Source organism: Pleuronectes platessa, chromosome 4 (assembly GCF_947347685.1).
Source record: "Pleuronectes platessa chromosome 4, fPlePla1.1, whole genome shotgun sequence".
Taxonomy (NCBI): Eukaryota; Metazoa; Chordata; class Actinopteri; order Pleuronectiformes; family Pleuronectidae; genus Pleuronectes; species Pleuronectes platessa.
The window spans coordinates 20503738-20523951 of NC_070629.1; the positions used below are offsets into that span (position 1 = coordinate 20503738).

A 20214-nucleotide genomic window follows, 5' to 3' on the forward strand; every position below is an offset into this window, starting at 1 on the left:
ATTCATGCCCGTGTCTCATAAGTCTGGGATTAGAGAGTTCATATCTCGGTAGGAGTCGTGGCTGAAAATGTTTAAGTGCCCGGCCCTCAGAATCTAAACCTAAATTTGGGAATTTACCTCCATAATAAAATGATTTAGGCCCTCAAGCATCAGCAAACCCTCTGCCGGCTGCCAATTGGTTTTCTAAATAATTTATTCCTTCCGATTTAAGCGCCTATCCTCATCCACCAGTCTTGCTTTATTTCCATCCTTCTCTTTCTCTCTTTCACTCCTTTTTTTTATATTTCTCAAAGCCCCAGACCTCAGATGCCTGGAGTCCCCACAGAGAGCTTAACAAACACTTAAAAAACCAACACTCCACAAAATGCTTGGCACCTTTTAGGTAGGCAGTGCATTCCCAATCTCCCCTTTGTGCTACACTTACGTTACCACTAACCATAAATATGTAATGGAACCCACCTTGATTCTTTCAACATTGATAGCAATAGATCTGGATGTAACAGCTGCCAGGATGAGATGCAGGTATATTTTTTTATTAAAGGTTTCTTTTGATAACTTTTGTGTGTCACCATAATGTTGAACAGTGTTGAAAACAATATATGTATGCCTTGTATGATTTAAGCAGCAATTGTTCTCGGTAAATATGAGACAACTGTGTTTCACATGTCTGCGTCTTCACCACCAGAAGCAAAGATATGAAATGTGAATGATTAGTGAAACTCACAGGAAACACTGAAGAGCAAAAGACCAGGCATCTGCTGAATATATAATAATATTGATTGAATTTACGTAAATTTTCGCCATCAAAACAAAGCCACAACCGATGGAGACTGATTAATTTCCCCAGGTCTGTGAAACAGAAAAAGAAAAGCTATATTTTCCTTCTGCTGATATTTGCTACAGAGACAATATAAAATGTGTACTGCACGATAAAACAGTATGTTAAAGCTGTAATTACAACTATATAGCTTCTTCCATGCAGCACTTTGCACCCCATGAACGTCGGGTTCTCAAAGCAGTCTGCCTCGTTCAATGCTACAGCTTCTTTTAGGTTTGTCCCTTTACGTCTATCCACTTTTCATCGCTTATAATGTTCAACTCACGCTGTCTTCCAGTGATGTAAACTATTTCTCTCAGGTCAGACCCTTCTGTCCTTCTGCAAAATGTATTTCACACTTTTTTTTATGGTTGTTTATGTGTTTATTTGCCATTTACTCGTACTATCTTCTGCTATGCCTTTAGATCTCTCTCTCTAGTCCCTCTCTACTTTACGATTCCCCTTCTCCCTTATACATTCACAATCTCTCTAATCTCGTCTTCTCTGTGGCTCTCCGTGGGATTTTACTCTGGGGGACACAGAGTAAGACATGACCTCCCGGAAAATAAAGCTTGTAGATCTTTGGTCTTTGCCTTCTATGCACCTGTTTGCCTCCATTCCTTTGAATTTGCTTTCATCATCAACATTCTCATGTCTCAATTGGCATAGCTTTTAGGTGTTTTTCAACATACACCGCCTCCCCCCCACCCTTCCCTGCTGCTGAAATAAATCCATCTTTTCATCTATCAATTCATCTGTCATCATTCCTTTTTTCCCTTGTCTCCAGAAAAAGTTTGCTCGTCAGTTTCGTCATGCGCCCCTCGCTGCTCCTCATTCTCCCTGGTCCTTTGTAATTCTGGTATGGTTCAAATATGGCAGCTCATTATTTCCAGGTATGGTCCTAACAAACCTCCAGTTCAAGGCTTGTGAGTTTCCTGAGGTTTGACTCATTAATCCTTGTTTATTTCCCCCCCTTCACTTTGCAAACACAAGTCCTTTATGGGCCTTCTGTATCACTAAAGCTTCAAGTCATGTCCTTTCACAATAGAGGCTGTGTCACATAGGTCTCTAGCTGGAAAAATATATCAAATAGAGTTTTAACAATATTTTCTCTACAAGCTGATGCATGGAAATAAATATGATTGCTCTGCTATTCTGTTTATACTTCAATATTTCTGATATACTTTCAAAATGCTCATTGCCTATACCATAAGACGCCAAAATGAGTATATGAATACTGTGTTTGACCTATTGGAAACATGTTTGATCTAATATTTTTTTTGTTATTTAGTGAATCAAAATGTGTTTGTTGTTTTCCGTATTTATCACTGGAAGTCAAAGCTTTACAAAAATAACATTCCCCAAAGTATCCTCCCTAAAGCATCTGCTGCACCTTCCTGTTTCCAGTCTCTGCTTGATGTCTTACTACCTACTGCCTTTCTTTATTTACTCAATACTGCACTGAAGTAGAGTTTTGAGATACAGATTATCTGCTACTTTATAATTCCAGATATTATTTTTCTACTCCACTACATTTATTTGACAAACCTTTCAAAATGCAGAATATTGTTTAAGACTAAACCAGCAGTTTCCAATCTTTTTGGCTTCTGATTTGTAACAAAACGAACTCATGTGTGTTTTTAAGTGTCTTCACATTTAAAAAGGTCTCAATGTAATCCAATCCGATTTTACATCATCACTTTTTAACAACATATTATCATTTGTTGTTTTTACAGGGTGACCAAGGCCTTTTATAACCTTCCCCTTCTCTTTCTCTTCATCTTTTTTTTCTTTCTTTTCCCTGCTCATTAAATACCACCTACCCTGCAGGTATTTCTCTTTGTTACCCTCTCTACAAATGGACAGTTGCAACAATGCGACATTCTTCACTTCATCACCACCAGGCGCAACATGGGAATGACTCCCCTTCTTTGTAAGAACCCGGGGGACAGTGGTAGAAATTTCCACTCTTTTCAACTCTGGGTAGTAAAGTTTAGAAAGAGGAGTTTTCCATTGTTCTCACTTCATGAATTACTAATGGACACACTATCACGAGGGAGTTTAGAGATAGGAAGGAGGTCGATCTAGAGGAAAGACATTTTGTTTTAAACTATAACCATGCTTCATTAGATGGCAGTATGTGAGGTGAGGGAGCGGTGTTTAATGACCGTGGTCTTCGGTTACAACCTGAACTCCAACCCACAGCACTATGAGCACATGGCACAGAGCCATGACACTGCAGCATCTATGGGCTGCATTATAACACCCATGGCCTGTATGGTATCATCTTAAAGGTGGACACAGATTAAACATATTGATTGCATAATTCATTTTAAAAAGAGCTTAACGATAGATTCTAAATATCCTCTCAGTTGAGGAAACGAGCGCAGTGCCCTATTAAAACCAGCCGCTTTAGAATGGACTGTTAGCTTGGTATTAATGCTCCAGAGGTATCCAGTATTATTGAGTCACTATTGAGTCCTCCTCAAATAGATCTACAATGTGTTTTTGGGAGTGTGAGCTGGACGTTTTGTTGCAGAGCTTTTTATATACAGCCTATGGAGTGAAATTAGAACATTTTGCATTCATCCTACCTGGTTTATCGGAAAGGACGATTTGTCAAAGTTCTTCCTAAATGCTTGGCCAATGAAAAAGTTTGAATGAATTAGTGAGCTGGTTTTATTTTTCCGTTGATTGAGTATCCGCTTATCAAGAGGTCTGTTAAGCCAGTGATTTTCAACCAGTGTGCCGCGGCACACTAGTGTGCCGTGAGAGATCGTCAGGTGTGCCGTGGGAAATTATCTAATATGTAGTGTTGCACCGAAGATGTTTACCGACATCTGCACATCGGTAATAAACTTATCATTGGTATTTGTGGTTAAACCGCTGGGCACGTGCCGCGGCTGGGGGAGCAGTCGCCCCGTTGGGGGGGGAGGTCCTCTTCTGCGGTGCCTCACGGCGTCAGTGGTGCGGGGGCTTTCTTTCTCTTGGACCGCGGGTAGGTGTCCCCCGCCGGTGCTGTAGGCGGGCCGTTGGAGGGGACCGGGTACGGCGGTCGGCGGCGGCGACTCTGGACGCGTGTCGGGACCTTCTCGCGGATCACCTCAGCTACGGCGCCCGCTGGGGGAACCCTCTGTTCGCGCGGGGGGGCCTCCTGGCCAGTTTATTTATTTTTCTATTGTTTATTGAAGGTAAAATTGCACTTAATTCAGCACTGCAGTTCCTCTGGCAATTTACAGTACACATAGAAAGGGTGTCTATCAGATGACTTGTTTGCGACACATTCATACAGACAGAAAGACAGACTGATGTTTTTGGAATTAGTAGGTAAACACTTGGTGGAGTTGTCCCTTTAAGCACCACAGCAAATACACTATGTCTAGGAGATATATTGTCTTATTGATCCCCCAAATGAAACACGGAACTTTTTCTATTTAGAGGGAAGACTTTTAATTTAATGTTTACCGCGGACAACACCAACAACCTTTTATCGTCTGTATTCACTTTCATTTTTATTAAGCCTAGCATGTCTTTCCAAAATATGAGCACTTTCACCTAATAAAAGACTGGCATCCTAACAAGCAGCATACTTTGAAAAGGCTCTTTACTCCAGCTATAACCTTTTAATATTGTGCCAGGGGCCCCTCTTCTCATTGGCTAAAAGCAAAACAAAACAAATCATCTAAATGCCAACAGTGTTATTACCACTAAGTGCTACTTCTCACATTTGCTCGACAACAGCAATGTGTCACTCATGTTTTTTTTTTTTGCATATATCAGCTTTAACAGTACAAGGCACCTGATGGACGGATGAAGGGAGAAAGAGGGAGCTTAAACGGAGAGGGAAAGAGAAACGAAAGGAAGGTGGAGGGAGAGAGAGGGAGAGAAACTATGAGAGAAAAGAGAGAGAGAGATGATAGAGAGAAAAACATGTGTTCTCAGTGTCCGGGATGCACCAGTAGAGCTGAAAATAGGGATTGGGACAGTCGCAACGCAGCTTCACTTGAGACGACACACTCAGCTGTCTGTTCTCCAAAGAACTCTCCTTGTGCAAAGGCGACGTCTATTGGGAACATTGCTATCATCTTAAAAGGCCATCCCTCTTCCTCTCTACCTCGTTCTCTCTCTCTCTCTCTCTCTCTCTCTCTCTCTCTCTCTCTCTCTCTCTCTCTCTCTCTTCTTTCTTTCTTTCTTACCGGGTCTCTTGTGCACATTCAAGCTTCCCCCTTCTCTCCTTGGGTGAGGCCATTAGGGAACAATGGTGATATCTTTAAAGGGCCTTCTGTGGCTGAGAGAACAGCACTGCCAAAACCCAGAGGATCCATGTGCTGAATCAGTGGTCACAGAGCACAGAGGGGATATAGCAATTTAAGTGGGTTAATAGTGTGTGTGTGTGTGTATGTGTGTGTGTGTGTGTGTGTGTGTGTGTGTGTGTGTGTGTGTGTGTGTGTGTGTGTGTGTGTGTGTGAGTGAATAGGGATGAATGGGGTCGTCTTTGTTTGAACTTTGCCACTCTTGGGAAACAAATTTATTGAAAATTGTCCGTCTGGAGGGGTAATGGTTCTCTTGCCTACAGTGTAGATTAGGGCAAGGTTGAGGTTGAAGTAAAAACCTTTTCCCCAACAGTCGTGAATTTATTTGTTAGTCACTGTAATGCAGATGTCAAGAAGTCGAAGCGTGTAATGGTGGATTTTACTGTGTTGCAGAATTTAAAGTTGAAGTTAAAAGTAATCATCATCCATCATCAGGGAGAGGTCTTGTACGATCCAGATGCCACATGTAAGGAGGTTCCTACTTTGGTTTGAACATACCGATACTACATTGTCGCCCTGGGTTTAATCATTCATCATGACTCAGGCTGACAATAGTTGTTACTTCATGTGTAATAGACACAGAGAGGAGGACTGGTTCTTGGCCATCTCAGCCGTGTTACCTGCCAATAACTGTGCAGATTGGAGGAAAATGCTCTTTCCCAATGTTGCTTTAATTTAATTATGGTATTAACTGTGCTGACGTCTGCAGTGCGGGACGAGCGTTTCCAGAAGGGCCACATTAGCCTCTGTTTAATATGCATCCGATATTAACAGCATGGTAGAGTGCAGTAGTTGGTACTTTCACGTGACATATTCGATACGCAGATAAAATGCTGTAATGCCTTGTGTTTGAGTCGGCAGAACACATTGCAGATCAACTCCACTGCAAGAGATCACTGTGGAGATCAATGCAACAACACATTAATTGTGTTAATTCAACACAATGAGTGTGAAGGATGCCCATTATGGCTACATGCAGTAATTTGAAGCTAAAATACTAAAGGCAGACAACTCTTACACTGCTTTGTACTGGCTGTAACTCCTAGGTGTGTTGTAATTCTGCCCACCCAGCAATGAGTAATGTCACAGGTTGTCTTTTTTCATTAGCCACCAAAACACTGGGCCTGTCCTTTCACCCAGTGTCAGCTGAGATTGGCTTCAGCAGCCCTGCGGCCCTCAAAGGATAAGCGATAAAGATAGATACAGCATTCATTGAGGTGTTCAGAATGCAACATGCGTTTCAGCTCATTAGATGCAGTGCACTGGCATTGTCTTCTCTGGGTGAGCAAGAGTTGAATTAGCTTCATACATATAAGGGGGACTTGTGGCAAAGTCCTTATCTCAACGCGATAGTAAGTTAATTTAACGCCAGGGGCCGAACGTGATGCGTTAGCAGCGCATATGCTTGGCAGAACGTCTTTTTTCATCATGTGAAATGTTTGAAGGACCGGAAGATACACAGCTTCATACGGCAGATTCATGGTATGTAGTTGAGGACAGAGGCTATTTTTATTTGAACAAATACAGTTGTCATAGCAAAAACCTCATGTAGCAGCTCTACAGCAGACAAGCTCCCTGCATGTACTGTTTGTGCACAGGACGCAGCAGATCAGCGATGCAGCTATGATGTGCTAGCCTGGATGCCAGACGAACTTAGCCCCGCCCACAACATTTTTGGTCGGGCAGTTCGGTCTGGAGTCGCTCCATTGGGAAAAAATTATGGGGCGTGTTTCAACTGACCAGGAAGTAAAATTCCTCTTCGCTCAATTGGATAGACCTACAACCAATCAGAGCAACATAGTATGTGACGTATGCTAAGCAACGCATTGTGAGACCCGGGTTCACACCGGACGCTTCAGCGCAGCGCCAAGCCTTAAATAACAGCTGGCTCCCATCCACTCCCATGTTAAAACTTTGTGCCGGTCACACCGGAGGCTGAAGCACCGCGAGGCAGCCTTGGCGCAGCGCGGTGCTTCAGCCTCCGGTGTGACTGGCACAAAGCCGTGCAGCGATCTACTGGATCAACGGGTGATATTATTAGCGCTGCCCGGCGGTTCAGCGTCGCTTCAGTGTGCGTTGTGAACAGCCAAGCGCCGGGGCGATAGGGATTAGCGCGGTGCTTTGGCATCGCCTCCACGTTCTGTGTTCCTCTTTCAAAATGAATGCGCTGTCGATGTCTTCGAAAACAGACTCAATGGCAGCATCTACACATCTCAGCTCGCCAGCGGCAGGCATGTTTGTTGAAAACGAATTCAACCCGAGGGCACTGTGATGACGTGGTTGATTACGTTACCGTTGATCATCTGTCAATCATCGTATAAAGCCCGCCCTGACAATCTGATTGGCCCGGTCGGGCCATAATTTTTTCCCAATGGAGCGACTCCAGACCGAACTGCCCAACCAAAATGTTGTGGGCGGGGCTAAGTTCGTCTGGCATCCAGGCTAATGATGTGCTGCACATGCACCCAGAATGTGAGGTGTAAACCACAGCTATAATGGTTATTGTCTATATAATGAACAGGGTGTGTGAGTGAGTCTGATTAAGTTGGCAGCACCACTTCCGTGTATAACAGGAATGTGATGATGTGAAGGTGTTGGAGGACAAAAAGGACACAATGAGCGTGTTGTATAAGCCTAAGTCTCATGTATAAAGTACACCAGTGCATTTGAATACAGGTGTAAGAGCCTGGAAAACAGCTAAACAATATTTCTGCAGAAAGCAGCTAAGACACTAAAGGAACAGAGTGGCACTATATAAAAGGACATAGAGTTTTTCTCATGTAATGTTCAAGTTAATGGACTGGAAAGAGAGGGGGCGAGGAGACAGAGAGAGATGCAGAAGGAGGGCAAAATGAGACGGCGTACACACACAGGCAGACTGATGTTCCATCAGCATAACGATGCATAAAGATGCATATGCATGTGTGAGCCTCCTTCAGTGTTTTCATGCACATGAATATGCATATACATGTCTGTATGTGAGTGTTCATCTGTGTTCATTTGCCATACACAGAGAGAAGAAGAGAGCATAGACGTCTGTTTCCTCTTATAAGGTCACACCAGTGCTAGGAAACCACTCAGGTGGCGATATTGATGTTGGATAAATTCAATGTTGTATGATATCAATAAGGGACATATCAAGTGTTTCCTTACCAAAATCAGAATCATAGAAGAGGATGAACTTCTGCCAGCTATACTCAGACACCACTTGCATGATGACCTCATTGAGATAGACAGGTGGGCGGACCATTAGGGTGTAGTCATCGGTTCCAGGGACACGACTGGTGGGTGGGCAGGCGGAGCGGGGACTCCCCGCTGGGGAGCGCTGGATGAAGAGGTGGGGGATGTGCATGGCATCGGCAAGAGATTGAAGGCTGCCTGCTGACATGCAGCCGATTGAGCTGACCAAGGCCAGGATACCGCGGTTCATCAGCTCGCATGCTGGATGGAGGAGAAGGAGGCAGCAGAGAGAGAAGGAAGAAGGAAAACAGAAGAGGAAAAGGTTATTTGTTTTAAACCATACAAAGGCAATGGTTCCACTACTCATACACAACCTTCCAATTGGTAACTTGAAATAGAGAGAATAGTAGGTAATGATAGATGGGAGTGTATTGTGCGCCACATGTAAAGACTCTTATTCATGGAGATTCTTATTTCAACCTCGAGGCTCATTTTACCCCTGGACATGATACACATCCATAGAACATGCGTTGGTCTTCAGGGTGTGACATTCGTATAAAACATAAATAAAACAATACTTAAAGATTATTGACACGGAGGAAAACGCCACGTTTATGAAACAAGATGACCGCATCATTAAAAACACTTGGTGCAGAACACTCATTCTACTTTTTGCCCGTCTATTACAACCGAGTCAGAGAACAATGACCAGTGTTCCAGGTTGTGGCCATTTCACCCATTTCAAATTTCCATCACATCACATTTAAATGTTTTCCATTATGACAAAAGCAACCTGACAGCAAGCATTATTCTATCTATTGAATAAAAGTCAAGTCAAGCCTTAAGCCTGAAAGGTAACACAGTCGTGCAAATGTCCACATTATGAATAGACCTCCAGGCTACTTCCTGAACAATAATACAATATATATATATTGCAGCCTTATACAAAAGACTATTAAAGTATAGCACCATAAAAAAGTGCAGTCAAAGATGTAGCCTAATAAAAAAACCATGGTGTAAAATGTTCCCTCTTTTCTGAAGAGACGATCCACAGTCCCCTGGCTGTTTGTGCCGTGCTGCCTAAACGCTCCGCAGCTCTGAGACACTATCTGCGCTTATTTCACCTCCTTTTCCTCCTTTCATCCATTCCCAGGCCTCTAGTGGCCTCAAAAACACCTCTACCTCCTACCCTACACACCCTCTCCGCTGTTATCTCCCCTCTTGTCTAAAACAACCCCCCTGAGTGCTTACCTTTCAGCCCCAATCACTTCAGAGCGCCAGTCTTGCAGTGATTCTCATTTTATTTGCCTAGCAGCGCCACACAATGCCGTGCACTGTCCTCACTGTGCAGTCATCTGCCTTCCTCTTCCACCTCCTTTTTTAAACATCCCTTCTTCAGCACCTTTCTTCTTCCTCCCACCATCTTTAGTCACCATTTTCTCCCTCATCTTTTGTTTACCCTTGTGGCAACACAAGCATCCATCTATCCTCTACCCTTCCCTTACTCCTACCATTTTTTGATTCATCGCCTCTTTATTCCTTTTACTTTTTCACACCTCTTCTGCCTCCCACCATCAGACTTTCAGATGCTTTACCCAGATGGCCACCCACACTTTGCCCTTATTCTCTGGCCCCCTTTTACCATCCCTCATCAATCCTGATCTTCACTCCATCCTTCACTTCTGCTACCATGTGGCTCCTCAGCACCAGACGGGTGTTCACTTCACTTGTAGCAGACTAAAATCCTTGCAACAAAATGTGGCTGAGTAAAACATTTAAAGAGAGTACGGTGTACACACACACACACAGATACATACACAAAAAACACAATCTAAAACACACAGTGAGCCTGTATAATGCCACAGAGACTAATCTGTTGACACTGCAAAAGTGAAGCAAGAGATTCAAAGAAAGAAGAGCCTGAGGAGAGTCATGGTGCTTATAAAATAAATAAAAAGAATAAAACTGTGAGTGTTTGTGTGTGTATAAGAGAGAGAGAGAGAGAGAGAGGTCCGATATATTTATGGTGTGTGCGATATACAAATCTCTCATATCAATTTGTGTCCACTATCGATAGACGTCCGAACCGCTCCTCAAAAGTAAAGCCAATGTATCTTGATCGCCACCTGGTGGCTGGCTACATTATAGGTCGTGAATACCGTGTCCTCCATAATATTAAATCGGACTTGAACCAAATTAAAGAGTCAAAATCCACATCAAAGTTTGGTTCTAATTAGTTACTTGGTGCAATAAAACCATGTGGGAATACTGTGTTTGAGAGCTGGGACTGACTCGTGATTGGTCGAGCGCATGCATTGGCGAGACCTCAATACTGAGGGTCTTTCTCCTGGTTGCCACTGCGCAGGCTCTGGCTCCAAAAAGCCCAAATACAAACCTGATGCATTGTATTTTAAAGAACTTACAAAGCTCTTTAAAATACAATGCATCAGGTTTGTATTTGGTCATAAACCAAACCCAGCTTGTGTGTGTCTGTTTGTGTATTTATGGCACACTGGTTCTTTGCTTTTGTTGTTTGCTCCAAGAAGTTCAAGTATAATTTAGAGATTTAATTTGGAGGTCTACATAAAGTTGTCGCCCTAAAACTAATTTAATGTGACAATATTCTTGTCCTGTGCAGCCTGCATGAGTTAACAAAAGAAGCTTAATGCAGAAAATTGAAGTGTTACTGGAGCTGGTCCATCCAGGACTTCACAGTTAAATGGTTGCAGTTATCACATAGATCAATGAAATATATCTAATTAGGAAGCAAAAGATTTAAATATATGGACACAAAACCCTGTCTAAAGATAACTGGCAATAGTTTGCTATAGGACTGATCTTCCTTTTCAGCTAAAGCTTAAGGGTTAATTCAGGCAACCATTTCCTCAAGCATTGATGCAGATGATTAATGAGTAGAAGCGAAAGCAGTTTCAGTTGTACTACCCATTGTGCAGGTCCTGATTTGAGGAATTAATTAAAGCATAACAATATATGATTAAACTCCACTGTGTCAGCCCAGTGCTTAGTCACGGCCATTATTCTCAAACCAATGAACCGAGGTCTCACCTTCCATCTCTCGCCACCCTAATATGTGAGCATTGCATCCTGATGTCAGAGGCTATACCTGTGGATTTATTTCAACATGTCAGCGTCGAGCAAGAATTTATTTAATGCTTGTGTGTGTGAGATGCTGCATTTCTCTGAATAACTGAGCTCAATAAGCCAGTCATGTATCATAAGCTACATTATCCCGATTCCATAGCCGTCATGCTAACTAGCGCTTCAGCCGCCTCACTCATGTCTCGCTGCCGAATATTAGCTTAGCATCATCAAGGCTTTGGCTAATGGAAGGCTTTGCTAATCCTCTACTTATTAGGGCACTTTGGAGAATTAGTGCCCTCATCCCCACTACATCACACACTCTCCAGGCTGCAGGGGGTGGGGGCTTCTAAGCACCAGGCTCATTAATACTCTTTGCTAATGACTTAAAGGGCCCGTTGTGTTAACCCAGCCCATTTTTTTAACATCACTCTGAAGAAGGCAACGGTTAAAGGAGAGTGGAAAATGAGAAAAGACCTGTGAATGCTGGTGAGGCAAATACGGGACTACGGGAACAATTGAACGCACCTCGCAAAAAACACACCTCGCCATTAAAGGTTTAAAAGTGTATGAATCATTCTAAAAAGTAGAGCCCGAGTGATGAAGTACGAGTAGAATGTAAAGCTGCACAGACGGATAATGTTTCCTCAGATCCTGCTAACACTTTAAAGAGAAACTGCTGCGTACGATGACTGCACTTTGAGCACATTGAAAAGATTTGGATTTCACAGAGAGAGAGAGAGAGAGAGAGAGAGTCGGAGTCGGAGTGCTAACAACTACAAAATGCAGCCATTTGGAATCTTTCACCATTCATCCTGAACCATAACCCCCCCCACACACACACACACACACACACCAAACCACCACCATCATAGCCAACCCACACAGAACACACACACACACACAGCCCTCCTGTACATGAGCCGCACACTGACTCGTGATAAATCATCCTGGGATCAATGTGGCTAGAGCAACTCAGACCTGTCAGGCAGTCATGCAGAGTTGTTTATTTGAGGGCTGTGCGTGTCAGTCTTCCAGAGGCATGTGCGCGTCCTAGACGGTTCAGACTGTCGGCCACAGGGATTATTCTGTGACTCATCGACTTTGCTTATTCATCAGCTCGTAGGATATTTATTTATTTATCATTAATGCAATGTCGTGGGTATTCATCATCTCATCAGGCTTTTTTTTTTACCTTTTACAGCTTTACTGTAAAAGGTTTTCATGTATTCAGAGTGAACACTGGTTTGCATAGGTCTCGTCTACATGCAGTTTCGGTGCATGTTCTCGATGTCAGTGTGTATTTTACATGTGTTGCCTTCAGCAGAGCATGGTATCGAGCCCCCTCCTCAGTTCCAGAGCCTGTCAGAATAAATGGACTGCAAGCACTCCACCTGCACCCGGGTGTGACTGATTCTGCTTGCCGCCTGTGTCTCTGCAAGCCGCTCTCTGCCTGCCACACGCTCGCACTAAGCACACACACTTTATCACTCTGATACATAGTCGTCCAGTTTCTGCAAGCCAGTGACTGACGATGGAAAACTCCGGGAAAGACAGAGGGAAGCGAGGAAATCGATACCTGAAGAAGAAGCACAGAGCGTCTGGATGTGTGCAGCTGTATAACATGTCTCGAGTAAGTCAGAAAACCTCTGACAAACGTTTTAACACAGTTGTAAAAGGAGGAAAACATATAGAGAGTACGGAATTCCCCCTTCGGCCTGCATGTCCGATTAGATACTCTTTAAACTACCACTCGGACAGTACTAGCCAAAAGCACTGAACTGACCTGACCTGATCTGAAAAAGGAATATATTAAAATGAAATAGAAATTGATAAAACTTTGTTTGCATCTTTTTTTTTATATATATACTGAAATGCCTAAAAATGCTGATAGAGTTACATCACACTTTGGGAAATGTGCATTTAAAACATGAAGTGGACCAGAATTTAAAAGAATATTAGATCGATGTGATTATACAGACAACCTCTTCGAGGCATTCATAAATAATTGTTTAGGAACAGCATGTCTTCATATTGTGCTTTTCTCCAACATATTAAAATTACTCCGCCCCACCCACCCACTGCTGACTAAAGTATAGTTTATGCTCGATACTCCTCTCCTTGCACGTGGCGGTGCGTGCCAGCAAGACTTGGCAGCATCATTTCAGCTGGTCTTGCAACTTCCAACGTTGTTCTTTTTTGACTTGGCACACATCCAGCACGACGTGGATTGAACTGACGACCAAAGTCTACCAACAAGTCAGTGTCTACAGACATCTCAATGACTCGTAATTAAGGGAGGATAGATAATCCCAGATAGCTGGTTTATTGAGATTGCAGTCACTGCTGGTAAGGATGAGACATTCTGCAGGAAACAATGGTTTTCGTTTCTTCCTCTCCTTTGCCTTTTTTCTGTCTGTGTTGTTCTTTTTTCTCAGCGTTTCAGAGAAGACTGCACCAAGTCACCAAGCCTCCAGTGCAAGTACATGAGATATTCTGTTGACGTCACAGTTGGCGCGTGCACTGACCAATGCATCGCTGCAGCAGCTTTAGCTTTTCCAGGTGAAAACTCCCCCTCTTCATAACCCCTTGGTAAAGGGGTTAGGAAAGGGGTTCCTAATTTTTTCTGGTGGCTTAACTGACAAGTGAGTTTCTTTACAACATTGAGGTGCTCTCTTATCTGAAGCTGAATGAAAAGGGATCCGGAGTATCGACCAGCGGCACAAAGAGCGTGGAATCATGATCAAGTGTTTTGGCCCCATCGGAAACTCACTGACAGAAAGAGAGGAAGCATCCACAGCAGTGTCACAGCTGAGAGTGTATATATCATCACCATGTACGTGTTTGTGTGCATGACCTACTTGTGTCTGTGTATTGTTTCATGTATTGTTCTAAATCCGCAGCTCCAAACTGCTGCTGCTGTGCACCGTGCCATAAAGCACTGAGTGCAGACAGCGAGAGAGAGAGAGAGGGATGCTTACTCACACTGCTGGCAGGCTGAAACTGTGCTCTGCGTTATATACAGTATGCGCGTGTGTGTGTGTGTGTGTGTGTGTGTGTGTGATGTGAACTCCTTGAGGGAATTAGCACTTGAATTAATGTAGTCAGGGAGGTAGAATGAGCAAACGGATAACATGCCCTTTTTGACTTTGTTGCTCTAGAAATGCATCACTTGAAGTTCTCTGACTTCTGGCACTTCCTGTTGTTGAAAGGAACCAGAACAACGATTTCTCAAAAAACACAATCTCTAGCCCACAACCCTTACTCTGCCTCCATTAACATTTAATGGACCCCCTTTGGTCCCTTCATCTTGTCACATTTAGCACCGTCTCTTCCTTGCCTGCTGTTGTCTTCATGCCCCGGAGATGTATACATCCTATCTGTCATCAAGCCCCTTTTTGTTTGTTGACGTCTCCCCGGAACTCCATCTGTGCCTCCTCTCCTCCTTACCTCCAACTGCCCCTCAATCCCGTACCCTTTACCACTATATGTATCTGGTTACTGCACTCACCGTTATCACGCTCGCCAGATGAAACCCCCCCCCCCTTCCCCCACGTCTTTTTCTTCCCTTTGAATAAACTCTCACCTCCTTCACCTTTGCTGTTCTTTTGTTAACTAACTCTTTCCTTTACTCACGTTTCTACGCCTTCTTCCTTCTCTCCATCTTCCTGCCTTGATTCAACATGCGTCAACAGTACGATTCCCTAGTTCCTTTAGCCAGCGGAGTTGTTGAGCAGGACAGATAAATGCCTCTTTTCCACACCGCTCTCCCTCCTACTGTCTCTCCTCACTGATCTTTGCCTCCTTCACCCTTTGCCACTCATCCAGCAGACTCAACTGAATTCTTCAGTCCATTATCCGAGGTCGGTGCATGTACAGCATCGTTCAGGGCAAGCTTAGTTTTTCCTCTGCCCCTCCATCGAACCATCAAATCAACTGTGAGCTAAATCCAATTAAAATGTGACTTTTGCACTTTATAGTGTTTCTTAAAATGCTGCGCTCCCCTTTGCATCGTATTACCACTGTCTCTTCTCCTTTGCTTTTAGGCATTTTAAAATGCATTTTGAAATTCAAGATTACACTTGTGCACCAGTGGGTATTTTATAGTTGTATCTGTATCTACATATTTTGGCTGACTTTTTTTGTTAAGTCTCGAAAGTTGCTTATGAATAACGTTATTGCCAACGAGAGCCGGGGTGTATTAATTAACCATTAATTGATAATAACAAAACCTAATAATACAACTGTGTTTCCCTATTTCCCTGCCTCAAACTGCTCTTAAATGCACTGCAGGTTTTCCACATAGAAACCTACACCTTGATCACGAAAGAGGAAAATATGCTCCCATCATAACTACAGAGCAGAACAGCATTAAAATGCTTGGATAGTAAGTGGCTGTAAATATGTAAATTGAGTCTCTATATGAGACGTCAAGGTGATGTAATTCAAATCTTAAAAGCTTTCCCTTATTTAATGCTGCATACACCCAAACGCTTCATCACACATGTCGATGAAGGTGATAGCTTGTCACCCATCAAAGATTATCAAGGATTATACAAAATGTGAATCTGCAAAGATCTATTTTTTTGCTTTATGTGGTCATATGTGGCAACACACCCTGACATCAATTAATTCCAATGTGAAAAAGGTTGCACACTTTCACACCAATTATTGCATATAGTTAAATAAAAGTAGAATCTGAATATAGACAGGAGAGAAAATTAACCTTCTTCATGTGGTTGTGTTAGTTATTATATATTGATGCCAGCCCACTTCTAGTATCACATACTGCACCTCTCTTTTATCTCCTGATATCGACAGCATGAACCCCCCCCCCCCCCTCAGTGTTTTCCAGGTTGTCAGCAGTTTTCCTGCAATGCTTTTCCTCTCACTTCTGCAGCTGCTATCTGTCTTGTTCGACTAAATTATCAGCGGCGTGTGCTCGTAGGAGCTGTAGCTAAGAAGGAATAAATATTTGTCATGGGTCACACTGATTTTTATCAGAGAGAAGGAACAGAATCCAAATAAAGCGCCTTATTATCAGAGTTTGAGTGAAAGTCCTTGCATTTCCAAAAGTGGCTCAAAGGTGTGCAACAGTTTATCCTTCTTCTCATTTCTTGTTTCCCTGTCTCCTTTTCTTATTCCTTCCTCCATCCACCATCAATCCATTCAAAGAGACCTGACGTATATATCCTAGTCTCCGAGCTTTATCCATTGTAAGGTCAATGGGATTAATGTGTCCATTGGGAAAATCCACAGCTCTTCTGTTTACAACCTTGGTGCTGCGACTGCCATTACTTCCCTCGGACAGATCTCCTCATTTCTCTTTCTCTCCTCCCTCACTTCCCTACACTCATACTCTCATTTTTACTTATTAAACTTCAAATTTCTGGCCCTACATAAGATTTGAATACCAACAAAATATAGACACAAACAAACTGACTCCTCTTGCTTTGTCTTTTCCCATATTCTCTTTGTCAGCTTGGTTAATGACCCATTTGTCAATGCTTTAATCATATTTAGAAAATGGATTGTTTTTTTTCACTGCTAATGGCTCAGTGTGTCTTTGTATTCATTGCCTGTGCACACGGCAGATGTCACGTTTTCCCACTTGGTATCTCAATATTCAGTTGCTCACACAGGTGTGTGTGCGTGTGTGTGTGTGTGTGTGTGTGTGTGTGTGGGTGTGTGCATTCATTTTTTTCTTTCCGTGCATACCTGTCATTGTCAGAAAGAGAGAGGGAGGGACGGAGAGAGAGAGAGCGAGAGAGAGGAGAGAGAGAAATGTGGCAGCGAGTGAATTTTTTTGGAAACAAATGAGCACAATTTAACTGGTCCTCTGTTTTCACTCCCCATAAAAAAGACTGCCTGGCTGATGGGGCTTGATAATGAAATTGGCTGTCTGAGAGTGACAATGAATAATCATTGTACTATTCATCTGTCTGTGATCGCGTTTCTGACCAAATGCTTGGGGGGGGGGGAGTAAACACTCCAGTGATTGGCCTGAGGTGAGTAATTACAGACAGCTTAATTTACTTGTAACTGACTGACCCAGTGATGGACTGTAGGGGAAACATTAAAGCATGACATTTCATTTCATTTGCAGAAACACAGACTGACCCATGAAAAGGCAAAGCAAAGAATCGGTTTCCTCCGCCGCCTGACCTCTTCAGTGATTGTGAGTGTTCTACAGCACTGTAATAATACAAGTGTCTGTCCACTACTTTGAAATCAAAAACTTCTCCACCAAATCAACATCTGCTCAAAGATTGTCGGCCAATTTATGGAGAAAATCTATGATTTAGCCTACATCAGGAACATACTAAGATTGGCCAGAAACACTGTCTCTGATTCCAATCATGACCTGAACAGTGGATATAGACCGTTACCATCCTGCCGGGGAAACAAGGTTCCACGATTTAATAAGATGAGAGTGAAAAAGTCCTTTCTGCAGACAATCCTGAAATTAAACAAGGAACTCAATGGCAGATCAAATGTACAATAACATTTTGTGATTTTAATCTTATGTTAAATGCATGTATTTTAACTCCCTGTGTTAACTCTTATTACCTGTGATGTTGTAAATGAAGCTGCTACATGATGCCAAAAACTATTTCAGATGCATTCTGACAAGAAAAGTATCATCATCATCATCATCATGATAATAAAGCACTTAAGTTTCCAGATTATTTACAAGAGACAGCATCATGCTGAGTGATGAAACAACGTAATTAGCTGTATAGCTGCATACAGGGTGAGAAATGGGCAAGGAATATAGTGTTTGGTCCATAGAGAGAAATTCAGGAATAAGCATTTGAGAAAAGAAAGTGTATGCTGAATGGAGGGAAAGAGAGATTATTTTTAATCAATATATTACTGCAAAGAGCTCTGGAAGGAAAGAGGGATAGCGGCCTGTAGAGTTGCAGACAAATGCAAATCAGCAGGCGGGTGAGATAGAGAGAGGGTGAAGGCAATGAAAGGAGGGAGGGAGAGAGAGATGGATGAATTATGGAGAGACTGTTGGGAACTCCGTCATGATACATGACTCTATCAGATTTACTTCAATGAGGAAGAAAGTGGTTGCACCCTCACTGACAGAGCTGGGAACAGAGTGGGAAACAATAGAGAGCATTTGAAATGCATGTAATGGAAGGTTAGAGTGATTAACTAAAGTTAATTAATTGAATAATTTAAGCAGAGATTTATTTCTGTTCACTGTGCAATGTTCTCTTCTGAGGAGGAAGCTGAGGGAAGATCAGGGTTAAATTCATCTTAATGAAAAACAACAACAACAAGTTTAATCCTCTATTTTTCAATCAGGTAATGGATGTTGTGTTTGCCTCACTCTGTAGTTTTAATTGCTTTATGATGGATCTTCAAGTCTGTAGTGATAACTTAGGATACATATTAACCCATCAAGACTGGGTAGCAGGATAGATGATGGAGGAGGAGGAGGAGGAGGAGGATGAAGAAGGTGGGGAAACTCAGCGTTGCCAGTTTTTAAAGATTATTCCTGAAGTTGAGGGAAGCAGTGATGATTTACAATGAAAGACAAATGTTTAAACTATCAAATGGTTATATTTCATGTAGCTATCTTCTTCCGTGGCTGAGAAAAAAGCTTCTGTAAACGATGGGAATTCAGTCGGCTCCTCAGGTGCTAGGGGTCGTTTTTATTGGGCACTTTAGATGTTAATGGGTTAACATTAAAACAATATATATTCTGAGCTCGTTTTGAAAGCATTGTTCATGTTTTTTCTTAAAGTTTATTATATTGATGTGATATTTCATTATTCAAGCACCTGATATGGAAAGATTAACTCACGTACAGGTACAAATTCACAATCAGACACATATACACTCATCAGGTAATCTCATACATGCAGATACACAGAATTACACATGCTTAAAGTTTATAATGTTTAAAGAAGGAGAACAGCTGTCCAGTGTTCATCACCAAAGGGATGAGTGAGCTGGGACACACACACACACACACACACACACACACACACACACACACACACACACACACACACACACACACACACACACACACACACACACACACACACACACACACACACACAGACACACACACACACACAGAGACAGACAGTGTTACTGTCTGCATCCAGCTGCCTATGGCTGCTTGTATCAAATTCCAAATCCTGCTGCTGGCACACAGTACTGTGAAGGGATCTATCGCCCCTTTCCTCCAGGCAACTTTCCAGTGTCCAACATGCCAGCTCGTGCCTTGTGTTCTGCTACGACAGACCTCTTTGCTCTCCTTTCCTTGTCTGGACGCTCCACATGGTATCAACCATTCTCTCTCCTGGCTCTCCAACGCTGAGATGACCTTCCAAACCCAGTCAAACCAGCAGCGACTCGCCATCACCCCCCAACGAGGTGAAAACAGTCTCTGGGAGAATCTTCCATCAGCTTCATTCAAATAATTGATATCCTCACTCTAATTATTATTCTAAGAAATGATCCCGAGCTCCTCTGTGTCTCTTCCCAGGACTTTACTCTTACATGATTGCTCTACGTTCACAACCGTCACATCACCAAAAGGCACAATCACCCTGATTGTGCCTGTCCTACATTGCTGAATACTGCAATTACTGTGATACTGCATCAGCTAAATGCATGAAATGTTAATGCAAATGAGTGCACCAAGGCCGTTGCACATATCATCCACATTTCTCCCCAAATCACCTTAGCTCTAGTCATAAAATACACCTGATGATTATCCCTTTTTTGAACTGTGTTGGTGATGTGAATGGTGTGAGCTTTATCTTGCAGACAGTG

The 20214-nt window shown here is 42.7% G+C and overlaps 1 protein-coding gene across 1 annotated transcript in view; it reads right to left on the reverse strand.

Moving 5' to 3' along the window:
* Positions 1 to 20214, reverse strand: part of grid2 (glutamate receptor, ionotropic, delta 2) — a 423119-nt gene that overhangs the window by 175230 nt on the left and 227675 nt on the right. Inside the window, exon 3 of the mRNA XM_053421456.1 lies at positions 8284 to 8571. Coding sequence (XP_053277431.1) covers positions 8284 to 8571 — 288 coding nt within the window. The remainder of the gene's footprint in view (positions 1 to 8283; positions 8572 to 20214) is intronic.